General features: G+C 42.6%; 1 protein-coding gene across 5 annotated transcripts in view; it reads left to right on the top strand.

The window, feature by feature from the left end:
• Window positions 1–21,715, top strand: part of FNDC3B (fibronectin type III domain containing 3B) — a 362,994-nt gene that overhangs the window by 254,007 nt on the left and 87,272 nt on the right. For all 5 annotated transcript variants that reach the window (XM_059731146.1, XM_059731145.1, XM_059731149.1 and 2 more), the window contains 4 exons: window positions 3,372–3,510; window positions 4,110–4,163; window positions 17,138–17,262; window positions 20,733–20,907. In XM_059731146.1, the coding sequence (XP_059587129.1) occupies window positions 3,372–3,510; window positions 4,110–4,163; window positions 17,138–17,262; window positions 20,733–20,907 (493 nt within the window). The remainder of the gene's footprint in view (window positions 1–3,371; window positions 3,511–4,109; window positions 4,164–17,137; window positions 17,263–20,732; window positions 20,908–21,715) is intronic.

Genomic DNA, 21,715 nt, shown 5'->3' on the forward strand with positions numbered 1-21,715 from the left:
TAGATAGTAGCCTCTCAAGCTACTCACCATGGCATAAGTTTCCCCATGGAGCAAGCTGCAAATAGGCAAAGAACAGTTTCTAAATAGAGGGGAAATGCAGTTCAGTTCCTTATTAGCTTGGCCAGAAAGATGCTTTTCATGGACTGACTTAGCCCATACTGCTGTCTGCTGCTGCTGATAAAGTTGGTTTGATTCTTGGCTCCAGTGTTATACAGGATACACATACATGCATGAAGTGAATCCAGCTGCCAGGTAGGGACTCCATTCATTAAATGTAATGTGTTCTCACTCTTAGTTGTTTGTTGAAGATAAATCAGGCAGTTACACAGGAGCACAAGTGGTTTTTGTACATTGCCCCCAGAGACTGAATACAGTGTAGGTGGCCATTGTGCATAAATTGCTCTTATCTGCTAAAAACAAATTTAGAAATTGCCCATTTTTAAACCCCTACATTCAAATGCACAATAGCTACAGCCAGCCTCAAGGTCAGTGTCTGGTCACAGGGTAAACATTATTAGAGCAGAAAGCACTGTAGTTCTTCCTTTCTTTTTTTCTTTTTATTTTCTTTTTCCACTGCTATACAGAGGACATAAAGGGAAAAATAATACAGTCAAGTTACAGGGGAAAATCTGACTATGAGACATGAAAATCTGCAGCACTATCCAACTGTGTGTTTTTTTTCACCAATCCTTGGCAACCTCTGTTAACATTTTTTAGTTGAAGTCTATAGGCAGTTATCTGGGCTTTTGATGTGGAAGGTAGCAATGCCTCATCTTCTGTCTTTGGCAGTTATAAGTAGATCCTAGCTGCATTAAGGTATATCTGATTTGGTTTCTTGTGGGTACCAGGACAGCCTGATGGTCCCTCTCTCTCAATCCTCACAGACAAAATCAAATACTTACTCTTCTATATTAACCCACTGAGGAAAGTAGCCCTAAAGTCAGCACTAAGGTCTAGCAAAATGAAGATCCTCTGCAGGTTCCTTGTTAGCGTATGTCTACATGGTGTAGTGCTATATAAAGGTACCTGTGCTAGCCCTGAGTGACCTAGTACACCTCCACTCCACAACCCAGTGCTGTGCTGTACAGAAATGCAGGTCCCTGATTCTATATCATAGAATCATAGAAGTAGGGTCGGAAGGGACCTTGTAGATCTTCAAGTCCGACCCCCTGCCTGGGCAGGAGGAAAACTGGGCTCAAGTGACCCCAGCCAGGTAGGCATCAAGCCGCTTCTTAAAGACCCCCAGGGTAGGAGCCAGCACCACTTCCCTTGGAAGTTGGTTCCAGATCCTAGCCGCCCTAACTGTGAAATAGTTCTTACGGATGTCTAATATAAACCTACTCTCCAACAAGTTGTGGCCATTATTCCTTGTTATCCCGGGGGGCACTAGGAGAATCAAGGTCTTCCCCAAACCCTTCTTGTCCCCCCTAGTGAGTTTATAGACCGTCACCAGGTCCCCCCTCAGCCTTCTCTTGTGAAGGCTGAACAGGTTCAGGTCCCGTAGCCTCATTGTAGGGTCTGCCCTGCTGTCCCCGGATCATGCGGGTGGCCCTCCTCTGGACCCTCTCAATGTTGTCCACATCCCTCCTGAAGTGGGGTGCCCAGAACTGGACACAGTATTCCAGCTGTGGCCTGACCAGTGTCGCGTAGAGGGGGAGGATCACCTCCTTGGCCCTACTTGAGATTCACCTGTGGATGCACGATAAGGTCCATTTAGCCCTGCCGACCGTGACCTCGCATTGTCGGCCCATGTTCATCTTGGAGTCAATGATGACTCCAAGTTCCCTTTCTGCCTCCGTGCTCTCAAGAAGGGAGTTTCCCATCTTATAAGTGTGCTGCTGGTTACTACTGCCCATGTGCAGCACCCTGCACTTGTCAGTATTGAAACGCATCCTGTTTTTGTTAGCCAACCCCTGCAACCTGTCCAGGTCTTGCTGCAGTCTTTCCCTCCCTACTAGCGTGCCCACCTCACCCCAAATTTTGGTATCATCAGCAAATTTGAACAGGTTGCTTTTCACCCCATCATCCAAATCGCTATATAACCATAATAGCGAGGCACGCCACTCAGGCTAATTCCTCCTTCTTAGGAGGGCTAATCGGTCTATGTGGAGCACTGTGCTGATATGGCTTCTGCTTATGGAGCTAGCTTAGGTATCTCTACATGGCTCTGCATAGTGGTAGACTTACAGCAAGAGAGACTGCTCCCCATTCTCACAGTTATGGAAGTTCAGATCATACCCTGGCCAGCTAAGAAATCTCTTAGGTTTGAAGAGGGCAGTGGTTCTTCAAAAGTAACAGATGAAGTGACCCAGAAAGGTCCTGGAGAATTAGTAGCTCCCTGTGCAGAGGCATCTTGTCTGTGAGTGAGGAAGGACAAAGACTTGCACGTAGTAAATTAAGCTCCTTTATAGGAACTGATTTCAGTGCAAAGTGAATGTCTTCCTCCCAAGTATACAAAACGTAATGAATTACAACTCCAGTGTTCTGCTTGTTAGCCTAAGCCCCGTGGACTATTTTTTCTGTTATATCAGCCTTTTCCCCCCAGAAAAGTTGTTCTTTGAAGTAAAAGGTTTATCTTATACACTGAAGCGTTGGAAAGAAAAATAATTAATTGAAATTAGATATTAGTACCTTCAAGATGAACCCAGAAATCATAGAATCATAGAGAACTGGTGCTGAAAGGGATTTCCAGAGGTCATCTAGTCCAGCTTCCATACTGATGCGAGTCTGCAAGTCCAGTTTGGGGGAGAGGAGTTGTAGCAACCCCCTGCCGTTCTTCTGTGTGCATGCCCTAAACTGATCTCGGTAGTGGGGATCATCCTTCTAGGGTCACTTGGGAAAGGGTGGGGGTGAGCCTGGTGGTTACCATTAAAGCAGTTTCATCTTTTATAAGGAGGATGATAGTTTTATAGCTGGTGGGTCAGTGCTTCTAAGGATACTAATATTCAAATTACCATTGCCTGAACAGAAACCCAGTAACAGAGTTGTATGTTTAGTCAGCAGTGAATAGGTTAATAAGATTCGCATCTTTTTCTGAGCAGTCTTATTTTGAAGGAGGTTATAGCACCATGGGCAAAGTGTCAAGCAGTGGCCAAGAAAAATCATGGCAGAATCTTCCATCAGTGGAAGGAAAACACAATAAATCAGCCATCTGTGGAAGCAGTTACCAAACACCATCTTCTGCTGTGTATTATTTTGAACAGTCATATTGGATGAAATATAAAGAGAGAGAGGCTGGGATGTGAAAGAATGGTCATAAATGTGTATTGTATGATGAATGTTTTGCTAATGAGACTGGCTGAGGCAATCCATAGTTCCTTTTTTAGTTGTCAGCAAATTCCTAACCTGTGTAAATGTGTGTTCACTTTCAGGGTATATGCAATGTACAATTCAGTAAAGGGATCCTGTTCAGAGCCAGTTGGCTTCACCACTCACAGCTGCGCACCAGAATGTCCTTTCCCACCCAAACCCTCACACAGGACCAAAACTTCACTAACTTTACAATGGAAGGTAAGTAGCAAAATAATGCAAATCTAGGAAAGCAAAGTAAAAGCCCCGTATTAAATAGATGAGGCTGGTGGTGGGGCACTTAAAGATGCACGGTCACAGTTCCAGAGTTACAAGTTCAGACTTGGCTCCAGACTCAGGCCAAAGACTTTCCCCAGTCAGCTGAACTGTACCTGAGCTCTTCAGGCTGGGAAGTCAGGGGCAGCTAGATATGATGCTGACCACGTCGTTCCCTTCTGTGCTGTCAGCTACAGTAGCTGGTATGCCTTAACCCCATTAGCCCAATTGGCTTCAAGGATCCGGTAGACCTTTGACCCTCTGCATTAATTATCGAGTGCTGTGATACCTTTGGTTTCCACTATGTGGCTTGAGGTCACTGGGCTGAGGAACCTCTGCCAAGAACTAACTTCATATATATTTAAGTGTATATATGTAATTAGTTTCCCTTTTTTTTTTCTCTTCTTATCCATTGTAAAGTCTGCCAAGTGTTGTGCAAACACAAGCTCTGGTTTCACTTTAAACTGCAGTCATCTGGCTGAGAGTAAATGTGTTTTTTTTAAACTTGTTTCCAAGCTTTCCTTTTGTTTGTTGTTTGTTTATAGGCACCCATTGATAATGGTTCAAAAATCACCAGCTACCTTTTAGAATGGGATGAGGTAAGCAGCAACCAACCACAGAAACAACAATTATTTGTAAAACGACATGCTGATTTTTGCAAGGAACTGCCACGTGAAGGAAAACAATTAAATACTGGGGAACTTAAAAATAGGAAAATGAAAGCTGGCTGGCATAGGTAGAGCATGCACTAGGAAACAGAGGAATTAATTTTCATCTGTAGGTCTTATGCACAGCAGTTTGTGTCTGCTTTGTTTTAGATGAATGACTTTCCAGTCAGGTGCTCAGCGTCAAAAGTTTATTAATGAGCTTTGCCAATTACTGTTTCTTTCTTTGTAGTGCAGCCACATCTAGGAGCCCCAGTTGTGATCCCATTGTATACACACTGTACAAACACAGAGCAAATCCCTGTCTCGCATGAGTTAGGACCTCATTCCAAAAATCCATTAAAAAAAAAAAAAATTCTCACTGATTTAAATGAATGCCATCTATGTATTGGCAGCAGTGTGCTGGTTGTCTTCCAAACACAGGAAAGGTGATGAGGTCACTGCCTCAAAGACCTTGCCTTCTAAATAGACAGCATGTGCAGAGGGGGAAGGAAAGGCATGAGATGCTAAGACTCTTGCTGGAGCTATGATTTTATATTTTCTTCCTTTATGCCATCATTGTTTTGCCAACACAGCTTAGGTCTAGGGAATGTAGGCTTTATGGCTGAGAGAACAGTTTCAGAGTTGTCATGGGATTTCAGGTCCAAGGCCAGCATGGAAGAAGATGTTGAGGCAGGAGTTAGAGAGCCAAAAAGGGGTGCTCAGTTGTGCAGGTGGGGAAAACTGCTGCTGACCACAGTGAAGGCTTTTTGGTGAGGAGTGTTTAACTGCTGCATGAGAGCACTCTTAGCCGGTGGCACTTGGAACCACACACTGTGCAAACATTTGCTCTGTGCACTGTTGCAGCAATGGGTCCTATATAATGAGAGAACCACTGGACTAACAAATCAAACAATAGCTTTGGAATGGCTTGTTGCCCACAGCAGACAATTAAAGGAAAGGTTATCAACTGGGGAAAGAATGGGGAAATGTGAACTGGAAAAAACACTACTTTGAAAAGATCTAATCCAGGAGAATTTGATCCATTAGCCTCAAAAAACATCACCCCTATGCAGGGTGGCCCTGACCTTTTCCATTCTTTCTCCTGAAAAATTCCTATCAAATTCAGTGGGAATGTGTCACCAAACAAATGTGAGTTAGGAAAAATGTAGGATATTTCCAATGTAAGAAAACCATAGGGAACCCCTATTAGAATACAGATGTAGGAAACTTGTATTAGATCATTTAGAGATGAATCCAGAGTCCCATGACTTCATGAGGATTACATAAGAACAAAAGGCTTCAAAGCAGAATAACAGTAAGATTCTGCATCTACATAGTATTATTCATCTTCAGAAAGGAAGTGGTAGTTTGTTCGTATTACAGACAGGCTCAAGTAACTCGCTTCAGAACTCTGGAGGCCTGGTTCTCCGTCCCTTCACCTATGTCTTAGATTCCTTTTCTTTCTCAGTAATGAAGTGCGATTTTCCCCAAATATAACTTCAACTTGTGAAAGTGAAAACCCAATAAATCAATTAGGCCGATCTTTTAATAGCTTAACATAACTCTGATTGCTTTAAAGACTGTAGAAGTGGGAAACAGAACAAGATGGTGGTAGTCTAGTTGTGAAGTAGCCAATGCATTGATCTCAGCTGTATTTTGGTTGGAAGAAACCTTTCTGTAATACTCTGAGGTAGAAATTCATTTCTGAACAGATGTATGAACTACAGGTAGGATTATGGTCAAAAGGGGTCCCTTAAAAAAACAGGTTGGAGGAGGAAGCAGACAGTTGTCTCAGCAGGATCCAGTTTTTGTATCTGGCTCTTTATTGCTTTTGGAAATGCATTCCACTATTGTATGCTGGCTCCTGTGTGCGACATTAATAGTTGTGCCTCCTATGTGTAGTTAGGAACACATTTCAACACTTAAGTTATGGCATCCAAGTATAAAGCAGAAGACCAGTCTCAGTAGTCTCTGCCCTCTTGCATAATTATATAAAATCCATGAAAGTGAAAACATCAACTTTGTTACAGTAATGAACTGTGTCCTGGCAAAATCAAGAAACTAAATACAGAGGGAAAGAAGGCGACAGATCTTTCCAGTCAAGAGCAAAAAGTTTAGCCAGATCTCAGCTAGAGGCAACATTCATTAGCTACAGGGCACAGGATAAAATATAAACACAGGAAAATCAGTGATCAGAAGGAAATTAAATTATTTTGACTGCAAAGCAGAAGCAGCTTTGCATGAGTGAAGAACAAGTTCTCCACCCAGTAAAAAAAGCTAGGAGAATGCCTTGCGAATGGCAGCATGCCTTGGAAAAACTGTATCTCTTCATAAGAAGGGATAGAGGGAAGAGTAGACCATGGAAAGCTCTCACAATGTGGGAACTACTTCTACATCCTGTAGAGCTCCCCTCTAGAAGACTGCAGCCTCCCCAGTGCTGAAGCAGAATCAGCATTGGTCAAAGGTAAGGAGCCACAGGGCCACAAGTCATGTGAACTGGCACAAAGTTCCTGGAAAATGAAAGAGACTGCCACAGCCACTCTTGACTGAAGCACACAGCCCGCTCACACCAATGATTTGTTTAGCAGGCCGTTTTTACTTTGGCTAAGTACAGACAGTCAAAAAGCCCGAGCTGAATCGATTCAATCTTCTAAACTGCATAGAATGAAGTGATAAGCAAGTGAACAGGCATTCATTTTTGATTTCGGAAGTACAGCCACATGCCTGTGGTGGCCCAGGCCAGGAGCTGGGGGGCGCTAGAGAATGCCTCCCTGCTCTACTGGAGCAGACAGCTTAGGCCAAAGCTAGTCAGCCCACCCTGTGAGAGGGGTTTTGCAGGGGAGGTGCAAACTTAGATGCTAGAGGATTGAGTTAACTTGAATCTGGAGGGGAACTTGGACAGAACTTCAATAAACTGATTTAACCTAAAGCAGCTAAGTCTGATACTATGTCCAGCTAGGTTATCAACTATTTTGAAAGCACTTTATATGCACTGAACTTTGTCTTACAGATTTGAACCAGTTTCTGATCACTTATACCAGTTTATGTGTAATTTCTGTCCCTAGCCTTTACAGCAGCAGCCAGTAACGGGTCCTGTTGCTGGTATGTTTCAGAGCTTGTGGTGTATCTAATGTCAGTGTGTAGATGACCCACAGCCATGCTGCCTTTTTGATTTACAGGGTAGCTAAGCTTGCATATCTTAGCTTTTAATATGATTCCTGGAATGCAAATAACCAAGTTTTCAAGTATAAAAATAAACTGTTGCTGTAAAAGGACAGTGGAATGGATATGACATTCTTTAACCGTGGGATTAGATGGTACTGTAAACTGCAGCAAGAGGACTGTGCTCTAATCCACTGATGGCCACAGTCCCTGAAACCTCAAGGCATGTGTTATTTAAGGATTTCAGTTTAACATTTTCACATAATCAGGATGTAGCACATACAGTGTGTTCAGGGCATACCCTTGCATGGGATGGATGTTGTCATATATCCCAACGGTCTCCAGAACTGACTTAAAGAACTATGCAGGGAGCATGTTTTATTTTACTAGGACTGAGAATAAATGCAACAGGTGCTACATAAAGGGTCAGTCCTGCAGCTTAATGCTTCATTTTAGTGGATATTTTAGGACTACAGGATCCAGCCCAATATTTGGTTTTTTGAATGAGGTAGTCTTAGGAGACATGCCAGCATGGGACCTGAGGTTCTGTGTAAGACGTGTAGTAGGGGAGAGAAGAATTTGCCTAGGGATGTGCAGTGGGTTTTTTGAAAAGCTTTTTTTATTATTATCTGGCTCTCTACATCTTCCCAGAAACGTTTCCATTAACCCTGTTGCATCATCGGCTTTAGATGAAGCACAAATAAGGCGCATTCTTTTCTTTAGTGGAGCCTCAGGCATTGCTGTCTCATTAGAAAGAGCTTGTTGAGTGTCCTTGGATCAGTAGGTCAAGAGACCTGTCCTAGCCTGTTAAAAATTTATGAATGTCATTATTCTCCTTAATATTTTGGTATGCCAGTTTTGTTTTACCTTCCTCTTGCTCTTTCCTTGATTGCATGATCTTAAGCAGGCTCTACTATCAGTATGACAAACAAGAAGTATATGAAGAATAGCCTCTCAGTCTGTATGGTAGGCCATAACTAACTGGGATGGGGAGCACTTTAGATTAGGCTGATTGTTTATTTTTTAACAAACTTTGAAAGTAGAAAAGAGTAGAAAACCTTAGGGAGGCACCTTTATTTTTTCTTTTCAGTGCTTTCAGGTTCTAATGTCTGGCTAGCAAGTTGTTTTTTCCTAAAATAGCTGAAGAGTTAATAATGAATGTTCCTCAATGAATGAACAATTGGCTAGATTGGAGCATCTTCCTAAGTGCTGCTCCAAACTTGTACCCAATTCTGCTTGGTGGCAAAGCTTACACAGACTTCAAGAGGATCGGAATTGGGGATCCCTTTTCAACTGCTTTGGAATTCAGATGAGGTACTGAATTTCTGACTACCAGAGGTAGGCACTGTAAGATGGGTATCAGCCACAGGTAGTATCGAGAAGCTCTGTCTGGCTCACATTTTCTTATGTCTCACTTTCACCCAAGATTGGTTAACAACCCTAACCTAAGGGATGATTTTGTGGTCAGAGGAAGAATCCAAAGCAAAAGAAGGGCTGAGTGCTGGTGATTTTTACTGTATGCATAAGGATTTTTTCTTATTTTCACCCTGAAGAAGCCAAGAGTAATGGCCTTTTCCAACTCCTGTTGGCTTTGCTGTAAGACCCAGGGCCTGATTGGAGTAGCTGACCAGACATTAAATGATTTATGATCATTCTGGGCTTAACAATTGCTTTCAAATGCTTTCTTTATCTGAGCTTACCAGGAAGTCCTTTGGCTTGGGGCAGAAAGTAATAGGGTTTGTGGTTTCACAGCACGCGTCTTTGTAAAGTGAGGCTGCATCTCTGTCCCATGCACTGTAGTTCTGAATGGGCTGCAAGACAAAAATAGTTTTAATTCTGCAGGAACAAGTATTCATTTTACCTTGAGTTATACTCAGTCAGACAAACACACTGCACAATAGTATTTCTCAGCATAGGTGACTTGGAGGTAGTAACAGTATATTCATATGTAGAACTGTATCCTTAGCTGGTATAAATGGGTTTAATTCCATCGAGGCTAAAGGAACTACACAAACATTCACCAGCTGACAGTCTGACCCAGGGATAGGCAACCTCTGGCACATATATCAGTTAGTAGCATGCAAAGGTTATTCTCCTTGGCATGCCAGGAGGTATGCAAGTAAATTGTTTAAAACATTTTTTTTAAGTTGCTGCTTCATGCTCTCCAGAGCAGCCACAGGTCCCAGTAAAGGCAGCAGGCAGAGTCAAGAGGACACAGGCAGGGACACTGTCTGCATCTTGATGATCCTGCCCACAGGCTGTGCCCTCCAGCCTGGCCCCTGGAGGGGAGCTGTGGGTGGGTGAGGCTGGGGTGCAGGCAGGCACAGAAGAGGGCCACTGTGCTGAAGGCTTCCAGCTGGCTTGGCCCTGAGCGCTGCCCATCCCGGCTGTTCCTGGGGCCTGGGGGGCTCCTGCATCCAGGCCTTCATACCAGGGGTAGCTTCACCCCACTTGCACTGCACCCGGTGCACAGGAAGGCCAAGCTGGGAGCCCCCTGAGCCTGGTGTCCTTCCCTAGCCAGGCAGCATCCCCTTACGTGTATGGTGACTGCAGCCCATCCCCACAGAGCTGTGTGGGCTGGGCTAGGTGCCCCCACCTGCCCACCGTGGCCCAAACCTGTGGAGCCCTGGGGTAGCCCCTGCTTCCCACCTGCTCCCACTCACCTCCAGCTGCCACCTTCCCAAGGGCCAGGCTGGGCTGGCCCACCTATGGTGCCTCCCCTCATACCTGCTTCTCCCTGTGCCACCCAGCTCCTGCCCGAGCACCTGGTCCCAACACTCAGTGCCCCTGTGCTGCTCTGGGTGGGATGGGGGCATCCATCTGCCTGAGCCCTGGCTCGGCCCAGGTTTGAAGCACCCGCTGGGAGCCTCCAGCACTCTGATCAGGCCCTCCCACCCAGCCCTGGGCCTGGGCTCCCCTTGCTATAGAATTACTGGGGAGTCCTGAGCGACCTGGCTCTGGCGGCTGCTGCTGGGGTGTTGCTGCCTCCCTCCATGGGACACTGCCCTGGAGCAGCAGGCCTGATTCGCAGCAGGTAGCAGTGGGAGACGTGGACGGCAAGGGACACACCCTCTTTCGCTTTCCTTTTTTTTCTTTCTCCTTTTTCTTTCTCTCTCCTTTTTCTCTTTTTCTTTTCTCCTTTCTTCTCTTTTTCTCCTCTTTTCTCTTTTTTTCTCTCCTTTTCTTTCTCTCTCTTCTCTCCTTTTTTCCCTTCTTTTTCTCCCCTTTTTTCTTCTTTTCTTTTTTCTTTCTCCCTTTCCTTTTTCTCTTTCTCTTTCTCTCCTCTCCTTCTCTCCTTTCTCTTCTCCTTTTCTCTCCTGTTTTCCTTTTTTCTTTCCTTTCTTTTTTCTTTTTCCCTTGTCTCCTCTTTTTCTCTCCCCTCCTTTTTCTCTCCTCTCATTTCCTTTTTCTTTGTTCTCTTCTTTCTCACCCTCTCTTTCTGCTTTCTCCTCTTTCTCTTCTCCCCTCTTTTTTCTATTTTTCTTTTTCTGCCCTTTTTTCTTTCTCTTCTCTTTTTCTCTCCCTTTCTCTCTCTCTTTTCTTTCTTTACCTCTTTCTCTTTTTTTCTCTCCTCTCCTTTTTTCTTGTTTCTTTGTTTTCTTCTTTCTCTCTTTCTCTTTTTCTCTCTCTCATCACAACACGCTTAACAAAAAAAAAGAATTCACAACAAAGGTAGTCTGTAAGGTTTTATTTTAGAGTTTTTAGAAAACCTGGTATTTACTGTATTTAAAAAAAGCAACATTTATGGTTATTAACTATATTAATATGCAGTGTGTCCTGCCATGTACCCCCCACCCCAGTTTTGTTTTTCTGGCATGCCGACACTGTGGCACCTTACAAGATAGACATTGTGGTTTTTTCAGCGCTCCAGCCAAAAAGGTTGCCTAGCCCTGGTCTAGCCCATTTATTTTAATGTTGCACTATTTTGCTGGGTTCAGTTCTGCTGTCCTGTGCAGACCCAGAGCTTCAAGGAGGATGTTACTGTGTCTCTTCTCTGACTATGTTACTACAGTGTTAGGCCTCCACAAAGAGAAGGGTCATTGTTATTACTATTTAGTATTTATATTTCAGTGGTGTCCAGCAGCCCACTTGTATTGAGAACTGTACAAACACATAAGATGACAGAGTCCCTGCCCCAAGGGGAAGATAAGGGTGAGAAGAGGAAGAGAAGGGGAATGGTAATGAGGATCCCACAACAGTATTCCAAATTATAAACACTTTAACAACCAGCTCCCTTAGCTTCCGAGGTCCTGGGTTATCCTGTTGTTTAATGTGTCCTGTTTTTTCCTAATGCGAGCCAAAGAGAGAGCAAGCAAGGCTAGCATGTCCTCGAGCAGCTTTACTTTGTGTTTGTTTTCAGCAGTGAAGAATCCTATGAGAGAGTCTGCTGTAGTTCTGGCTGAGTCCATCACACATGCTTTCTGATGAGCTTACTGTCTTATTCCATGGCTCAGCCTTAATACTGTAATGTCTGCTGCATGGGTCCTGCCTAGCACAGTAGGGTCCAGTGAAAATCTCATAATGGCTTTCTTGCTGTATTTTGAGACTAGGTCATTCTGACAGATGCAGGCACTCCTGCTTGTAGAACAAATGTTTATTTTAAATATAAATGCACTAGTAGGCAAAAAAATCTTTGACTTCTATCAGTTAGGTGATATTATAAATGAGTTTTGCAGTTTCTGCTAGAGGTCTGTAGTTGCTTTTTCAATGAGCAGGCCCTAATTGTCACTGCAGAAGGGAGGGCCACTAGGAAGCTCAGCACCAGATATGGTTATGCAAAGACTGGAGGAAGACAAGAGAACAGGGGGTGTCGGGAAGACATCACAGCCAGTTATCAGAGTCCTTTCTCTGTGTGAAACTATATGGGTTGGAGATGTTTAAGGCAATTATGGGGTATGTCACCAGTAACTTATTTATCAATTTTTATAAGATTAAAACCTGGGGGTCTGAATATTTAAGGGATTGACAAGGGGGATTCTGGGAAGATTCTGAGATTTCTGGGTAACAGCCTGTACTAGCTTGCTAGTTGTTCATATGCCAACATTAAAGCTTTCATAAACCTTGGGAAAAAAGACTATTTCCAGGCTTATTAATGCCAGCATAATTAGAAATATCAGCCAGCCTCTCCAATTAGTGCCAGTCGAATCTGAAATACCAGCCAGACTCAGTAATTTTAAATACCAGCCAGCCCCCCAAATAAGCCAGGGTAATGTACAATACTAACACATTTCTATAGTAACAGATTTGTATTTATTAGGAAGTTGAAAATTGTCATTGGGGTCCTTGGGATACTGCTTGATCAAATGTTTGCAGTTATTTGACTAAATGTTATACAGTTATTTTCATCACCTTAAAACATGATTGTCCAACTTCTGGACAGCAGAGGGTTGCAGGCACACAGGCTGCGCGCACCCTGTGGGTCCCCCCCTTTCTCCCCAGCCATGCAGGCAGCCTTGCTTCCCTCCAGCTGTGTGAGCAACACAAGCAGTCCAGCTCTCCTCTGCCACTTGGATAGTACATTTTAACCCTTTGTGGGCTAGATGCAGTTGGATAGCCTGGATCTGAAATACTGGAATGCCCTTGTTCTATTCTTAGTTCAGAAATCATAAAAGAGAGGCTGCTGAGGACTCTATCCCACAACTCTACTTTCAGCTAGCTTTCATCCTCACTGTAGATGTTAATCAGCTCAGTATGTGGTCACAACAGCCACTAGTTTTTTGTTTGTTTGGGTAGGGGGGTTATGTGGGGTTGGTGGTGGGTAATACAAGAGGTAGAATGTTGTATTCAGGCCTCAGTTTTTCTAGTAGATAATTAGCTATTCTCATCAATAATCTCAATAATCAGATAATTAATGCTAGTATTGAGGTGATGTTGCTGTGATGGTCCAGGAAGTATGCAAGAGGCAAGAATTCTTGTGGGTGATTATCATTTAATTCAGGGGTGGGCAAAATGCGGCCCGTGGGCTGGATGCAGCCCGCTAGGCCATTCTATCCGGCCCACAGGGCCCCTAAAAATTTTAGAAAGATCAATGTTTATCTGCCTCTGGCTGCCTGTCATGCAGCCCTCAATGGCTTGCCAAAACTCAGTAAGCAGCCCTCCACCTGAAAAAATTGCCCACCCCTGTTTTAATTGAACCCACCGTATTGTTGGGATAGACGGGAGCTTTCAGGTATCACAGTACCCTTCCTCAGGTCCCTGGGAGAGAAGCAGACGCAGCAGAGCTAAGTATCAAATGGAACAAAAGCTTGTGTAACACTCCATATGTCAATATTGTTAATGATTAGTATATAATAATAATAATCGTAATAAATAATATATCATAATAATGATTATTTTTGTCATTGAAGCACATGCAGGGAAGGAGACAAGCACTACTGCTGCAAGCACTTCATCAAAAGTAGTAAAGTCAGGGAAGTTAAAAAGATTATAGAAAAAAAATCATCATAATTCAAAGCTGATGAGTATGCAAGTGTTGCCTAAAAAGAAAAAAAGCCCCTGTCTTAGTAATGCTGCATTGATAATTACCACTTTGCTAAGAGAATGGATATGGGAAATGGGTTTTGTGAAACCTGGATACTGAGACATGTTGCCTCTGAGCTTTTACCTCCCTTTCTCCTCCAAAATAATGTTTTCTATCAAGAACTGTCCTTGTCAAAGAACCTAATATCTAATAAATGACTTTTCATTTAGAAGTGTTTTTTTTTCTTTTAAGTGTTAGTTTGTGGGTGGGGTGGGGGATTGTGAACCCTAAAACATTTATTTCCTTGATTTCTCTTGGCTGTTGCAGAATGACAGCTAGAGCAGTTGAGCAAAGTCTAAATAGATTACACAAAATTGAGTTCTAGGGCAAATGGAAAACAGCACTGTACGAATAAAAATTAAGTTATGGCTGCTTGTCAGGGGCTGAGCGTCCCTTTCCTGACTTTAAGATGCTGGGCAGCACAAGATATCTGGCTAACTCTTTCAGTTTGGTAAATATTTTGTGTGGATTTATTTTAATCTACAGTGTTCAAAACTTCAAAAAAATCCTGAGAAATTAGGCCGTCTCTCTACAGTGGGACTGCAATCCTCATCCTGTATCACCACCAGAAAGGTGGTTCTTGAAAGCTGCTGTGATTATTCAAATATGTAGTGGGCAAACATTGCTCTGTGAATAAGTTGGTTACAGTTGACGTGGTCTGTGAGGTCAGTATATGCAAGACGTTCCATTTCTTTCAGTGACTAATTAATCTGTACAGATCATTGTGACTCAGGGTAGTAGAGGAATATTCAGCTATTATTCAGCAGTATTCAGCAACTGAGGAAACTGCTGGTATAAATTTGTAGACTCTTTGGAAAGAATGACCCCAGTGCTAACAATTTTATGGGTTTTCATTGCTTCTAGGAAAAAAACCTAGTTTTCTCCACAATTGCAAAGACCTTGGGTCTTCATAGTTAAATATAGCATTTAATTATTCTAGTAGGGAATGAGTACTCCATGGGGAAACTCCTTGCATAGACACTCTACCCATGTGGCAGAAATTTTGGCTTCTCTCTGCATGGGATGCACTTCAGAAGGCTGAATCTGAAACCAGAGAAATGGATGAAAGATGGGTGGACCTACAGCTAGATCCAGCAGACAGTCTACCTTCTATCACTGTGATTTTATTATGGCAAGGTCCTGTACTAAATCCTACTTAGCCTTTATACCAAGGGAGAAATTCCTATTCTGGGTCTTTTCTCTCCTGTGATTTAATCTGTGTTTGGAGACTTGAAGGAAAAGAGAGGGAAATTCACCCACCTGCAGAGCTGCCAGCCAGAAGATAGATATACCTTATGTTAGGACTAAATGGTGCGTAATGATACCTTGAACTTGGAGAGTGGACTGCCATGAATAAGAAATGTGGCTCTGAAAGAGAGGGGGCAGGAAGTCAGCATGTGTGCATGTGGTTTGAAAGCTAGCTGCAGTTGGAACATCTCTTAAACTAGTTTCCTTTCTCAGGAGTCAGTATGATTTTAGAAGCATGGAGCTCTCATGTTGTTGTGTTGCATGTGAAGATCTTGTACTTTCCCTCTGCACAGTGAATTTTTATCTCAAGGAAAAAATATATTAAAGGGCCTAGAAGCAGGTGGTAGAATAGCAGTACTTGCAGAAACTGGGATTATTTAAGTTCATGGCCAGTTTTATAGCAGTGGCTTAACTGTTCTCTCCCTAGGTAGGGGATTCTGCTCTTCCATACTTTTGAGTACTGTTGCTTCAATACATTAAGGTAAAATTCATCAAGAATACTGTTTTGTGGATTATGAGAGCTTAAAAGTCCTCTCAGAACTACTTTAGTGCAGACGTATCTCATTACTTAGGGCTGAGCAGTCTCTTTCAGGTCCACTTAAACCTCTGAGAGCCTAAAAGATTTCTAAGAAGATTGTTACCAGGTGTGCAAATAATTTTGCTTATGATGGGAAAGTCCAGGATATCAAGGCATTACAGTCTGTACAAAGTTGAGCTGTGTTTTTTTCATGTACTTGAATATTTAAGTGTAGGTTTTGATTTGGAATTGAGAGGTATGGATGGAAGAAAGAAGGCTTCTGGACTCGGTTCTCATTTGCAATGAAACACTTGATGTAGTGAGGGGAAACATGAGTGGTGAGAGTTCTTTAAACATCCTTTTACTGCCTCACAATCCTGGGTTGCTTAGAGTCTGAAATGACTCCTGCCAATACTTGAAACAGGTTCAAAAGTGCTTCAAATTATGGTTCCTTCAGCTGTAACATCAGTATCTTGGAGTATCATTGTCTCTGCTCAGTGCCACTCATCCCAATACATTATGTGTCTCATTCTAAAGAGAGGCAGATGGGTGATTCAGAGCCAGATTTAAAAACACTGTGCCACCAAAGAGTCCTCCATAGTAGATGTATCCTCCATTGTTAGGGCAGACTTCTGTTATGTGCTGCTCAGCCTCAGTATGTGTCCTCGGTGCTTCTTCTAGACTATGACTAGTGTGCTTCTAGGGCTGCCATCATGAACATGAGGAGCAAGAGCCCACTTTTGGGGAAATTTATTCTTTTAGGGCAGAGATGTAAAAGTCACTTGGGGCCTCAGGCTGAATCCAGCCTGTGAAACTCCAGCCCAGCTGTGGTAGCAGCAGCAAGTCCAGCAGTGACAAAGGGGGTGGCCACAGATCTCGGGAAGGAGAACCAGCGGTAGTGGGCCACGTTCACCAATGGCCACGGTCAGCAGGGCCAAAGGGCCCAGAACTCCATGGCAGGCCGTGCCTCCCAGCTTCTGGTGGCACACTGATAGCCCGGCAGGCTGGATTGGGAGGGTCCGCAGGCTGCATATTTGATACCTCTGTTTTAGGGGATAGAGAGGGAATGATAGCTGTAGGTAAGATCAGAAGGTGCTGCCAACACCTTAGGTGGAGGCTCTGAGTAGTTCTTCAGTCGAAGAGGCAGACTGGTGGGAAATTGCATGTTTAACTGGCTTCATACTTATATAAATTTTGTTTTATAAATGGGATATATTATAAGAGTAACTGAAGGAGTGAAGCTGCAAAGTGAAGTGGAGAGACAAAGCTGGAAGAAATAGATTATGAGAATAAAATTGCAACAGTTTAGGGAGTCTGACAGCTGATTGAATGTGTGTTGATTTTCCCCTGCTGGCAGTGATCTGCAGTTTAAAAAAATTTAAGAAGTCAAACATTAATGTAACCACTAAGACGTGTATGCATTTGTTTCATTAGCTATGATAAGAAAAGAAACGATGGATTTTTTTCTTTTTTTTGTAGGGAAAAAGAAACAACAGTTTCCGAGAATGTTACTTTGGGAGCCAAAAGCATTGCAAGTTGACTAAGCTCTGTCCAGCTATGGGGTACACCTTCAGGTTAGCAGCTCAGAATGACATAGGCACCAGGTAAGTCAGTTTTTCTCAACAAAATCACTAGTTTGGTGATGGTATTCAAAAGATGTAACTACAGAACAGACTGCACAGAGAAGCTGCTCTTCTTTTCCTTTGAGCTGGGTATTTCAATTACTAAAGTTTTATTGCACTACAAATAGTGTGTTAGAGTAGATCCCCTGAGGACTTTCCTGGCAGCATCGCTCACCTCACAGGGAACTAACATGGAGTTTTTAGAGTGAAGAGACTTATCTAAGATGATGGGCCCCTTTGGAAGTGTTAAATGCTGTTTTGTGGCCTGTTTTTAATACAAAAAGAACACATCTGTTATGTAAAATTCCCACTAGGGATTTCCATGAACCAAGAAAAACAAGTAAAAGGAAGTTAAGAGTTGCAGATTTTGAACGGAATCCTGATACTCTTTCATTGAAGTGATGTCCCTCTGTCTTTCAGCACCACAGTATGATCTGTGCTCACTTCTTCCTTTGGCAAGACTCATGAGCTCCACCATTAGTAGAGAAAAGGAAATGGAATAGCAGGGGCAAGAGTGGGTAACTAGACCTCAGGGAAGTTTTAGCAAGGCAGGTCCTGATTTTTCTACTTGCTTGCACCTGGCTTTAAATGCATACTTGTGCAAATCAGGTTCAAAATGCTCCCCGTCTTTCCATTGCTCAAGGTGAAGATAGTGGGAAAATAAGGTTACTAGGCTTCCCTTGATTTGCAAGCTGTTAAATAGCACTGGACTGATGATATCAGCTGAAGGCAGAGTGACACCTTGTATCCTAATTAATTCAGACAGTCATAAGCTTTCACGTGCAACAGCTTACTTTCTTAGATGCTATGATACAATACCTGACTTAGAGAGCCAAAGACCACTTCTTTATGGGGATTTTAGGTTGAGTGATAATTGGGTGATCATTAGGTTGAATGAAGGGCAGCAAAGATTTGCTGTAAAATATTAAAATAATTTGTGAATTGTAGAAAAATATGCATTTAAAAGCTATTAGTCCTTTCTTTCATGGATTCATTATCTTATTCTTAGCTTAAAAAGAAATAACAGGATAAAAGAGAAAATACAGCTGTACAAAGAGAGATTTACATACAGTTTTATGGGAGATTCTCCCAAAGATGTAATAGTCCCAAAGATGCAAAATTCCTAGCAACATCTGCAGCTTAATAAAGCTTGTTTAATGTCTCTGCTTCCTCTGAGATACCGTGGGCCTGTTCTACAAAGATTATTACGCAGTCATTTTGGTTCCTAATTATCTTGGGATTCCTTCTCTCCCTGTGCAGTATTCCTCCGCTGTAGTTAGCAGAGGTGCTTGCACCAGAGCTAGTCAGTGTAAACGAGACAGAACTGCTTATGGAAGGGTGTGTAGAGGGTCTTCAGTTTTGGAAGCCTTTGGAACCTTTTTGGAATAACCTCCCACCCCTCCAACAGTTTGCCATACCCCAGGGTTGTTTTTTTTTAAACTTCTGGGCATGCTACCAAACCCTTCTTTTCTCAGGCTATTGAGGGGAGGGAATGGGCTGAGGTTTGGGTGTTGTTATATTCATGGTCAATCTTGTTATGTTATTTTGTGTCTTAATCCATGGGACAGGCACCAAGAACATAGGATCTATATTTATATATAATTATAGGCAATACTGGCAGCATTTCCTATAGTTAAGGTTACCTAACACTTCCCATTATAAGACCCTGTTTTCAGCTGCTTGTAATTTTGCCAGAGTAACTGTTGAGGATGATATTTTCTGTGCTGGGTTTCTACCTCAGGCTGTATTTTGCACATACAGTATTGAAGTCAGTTAGTGAAGAAGCTTAAGCACCTATATGCTTTGGCGCTGAATCTTGAATATTAACATGCAGTTATTTGGGGTTCAGAGGCCTTTTGCTGAAATCTCCCAACATTTGGGAATTACAAGTCCCTGAAAATGCAAAATTTTCCAGACACTTCCTCTCCACCGAGCACATCACACCTTCTTAGAACCTACTGAGCATGCTCCGTTCTGGGGACGACTACAACTTTTTCTACAACTGTTTCTGAGTTTGGCTGTCATTGGAGGAAAATTCACGTCAAGGATGGGAATGGAAAGGCTTATCCAGATTCTGGATAGACCCCAGTATTCCTGAGTATGAGCATTCTTCTTCTGGTAGCAGATAACTCTGAAACCTTTTGGCCAAGTGTGTGTTATACTGTTGGTTCACGTCTAGCCTAATAGACTACTACTTCTACCATTTATCCCATTGCTCAAATGACAGAAGTCTCTATTGAGGATCCAAATCTTCCGCTTCCAGGAGCCTCTCATATACCTCCGTGCCTGGCATCCTAACCAGAACTGCCAGGTGTACAGAGTTTAAAGTCTTCAGTAGGGGAAGCTATTTCTGTCTCCATCCTTCCAGCCTTTGGCCAGACTTGCAATCAGCTGACTGTCAGCCACAGCTTCATATTAAATTCAGTGCATCATGAAAGTCCGCCATAAAAATGTTCTACCTAATGTGCAACATTTTTATGGCTCGTTTCCTATTTTATGGTGCCTTAAATTGGGTGCACATGTAGCACGCAGCATATTTATGCTGTGATTAATGTGTTAATAATGGTATAAACATGACATGAGGAGGGGGCCTAAAATACCAGCTTGGCCTGCCTTCTGCTTAAATTGGGACTAATACAGCTCACTATGTGCTCATAGGCATGGTAGTTAAGTGTCCTGGAGGACCGGACTGATGTCATCTCCACCTCTGCCACAGAATTCCTATGTGATGCTGAACCTGTCAACCATAATTTCACAGCTGGCTTTTTGTATTCATGACTTTTTCCAAAAAGCCCATCTGGAGTTACCCAAATTTGTTAACAGTTGAGCTTTCACAAGCATAACAAAAAGAAATTATCACTGTGTTTGAATTACAAATGCTTTGCAAAATCACTCATAGCATGTTTTAAGCAGGGCATATTTTTGAGTTTGGGCATAATTGTATCTGTGTCTCATTTCTAATTTGTAAAATAGGGATAATGATATTTCTGTTTCTCACAGTGAGAGGTAAATTCCTGTTTTATTTGAGGAACTCTAATATTATGGAGGTGAGCAGCATTAAATAATGTCCATAAGGCAATTATAATCCCACAGTCTGGAGTGTCTGGATTATATGCAATAGGGAAATTATGCTCTGAGCCACACGCTGCACAAATAGGGTAAAGCAAATTGTAGGATAGCTCTAGGTGTACAGAATAAGATGGATTCCATGGGAAAAAAAATCATATACTCCTTTTAAACATTTACTCATGCATGCACCCCAATGGTCTGAATTTAAGATTGCATCCTTCCTTTGAACATTTTCTAAGTTTTTGAGTGCTTGATTTTGCACCCAAGACACTTTGTAAATGTGTTTTGTACATTGTTATAGGCCTTGTATAGATCAGTATACATTCAAACAATTAATTTAAATTTCTTTTGCACATTTCTTTCTCTCCTATCTTTCTGTGCAGTGGGTACAGCCAGGAAGTAGTGTGTTACACAGCAGGTAATATTCCTCAGACCCCTTCTGCACCAAAACTTGTTCGAGCAGGTGTTACTTGGATCACGTTGCAGTGGAATAAAGTAGAAGGATGTACACCAGAAGAAGTTATTTCTTACACCCTGGAAATTCAAGAAGAGGATAATGTAAGTTCTCTATTGCTTTGATCAAGCAGAAAATGGGCCAAAATAATTTTTTATTTAACTCATTGTTGAGACTATGACTCAAGAGTTCATGAAATACCTGTACCAGTATTAAAGAACTCATTGAATTCTCAACAGTGTACAACTTAATGAGTTGTTCATGCTCATCTGCTCAAAGTTCAGAAGCTTAGTGAGGGTGATTTGCAGTTTTGCTGCACACCAGAAGGAAAATCCTGTGCTCATAGCAAAGTCGGGCGCAAATCTGTGATGTATGGATATTCAGAAACCTATTAAGAGTTTTGCCAGTCAAAGATTTGAAGGACTTGAAGTATTTTGTCTTTAAACAATTTGGTCTGCCATGTTCTACTTAACTTTATTTACAAAGTTGGTTTTCTGGGATAGATTTTAACCTATATTAAATGTAGGTTTACATTACCACAGTAAGTACTCAAGATTATATGTACTGGACAGACACGCACACTATAAATGTATATGTGGAAAAATAATCTAGAGCAGTGGTGCTCAACCCATAACCTACAGGCCAGATCTGGCTCCTGGGGCTCTGTTTTCTAGCACTTGGGGTTCCCGATGGGTCCGTGGCCCTGTATATTAGATTGAGTACACAAGGTAGTGCTGGGTCCAATTCTGGCACATGGGACTGGAAGAAGGCAGTGTGGGACCCCTGGAGTCCCAAACTTGTTGTGTAGAAGCAACATAGGGCCTGCAGGCCCTGTCTTGGCACGAGGAGTCCTAGGCATCTCATAGACCAGCCCTGTGCCCCTCATCTGGCTTGGGTCTAAAGGTTGAGCAT

This window comes from Alligator mississippiensis, chromosome 7 (assembly GCF_030867095.1).
Source record: "Alligator mississippiensis isolate rAllMis1 chromosome 7, rAllMis1, whole genome shotgun sequence".
NCBI lineage: Eukaryota > Metazoa > Chordata > Crocodylia > Alligatoridae > Alligator > Alligator mississippiensis.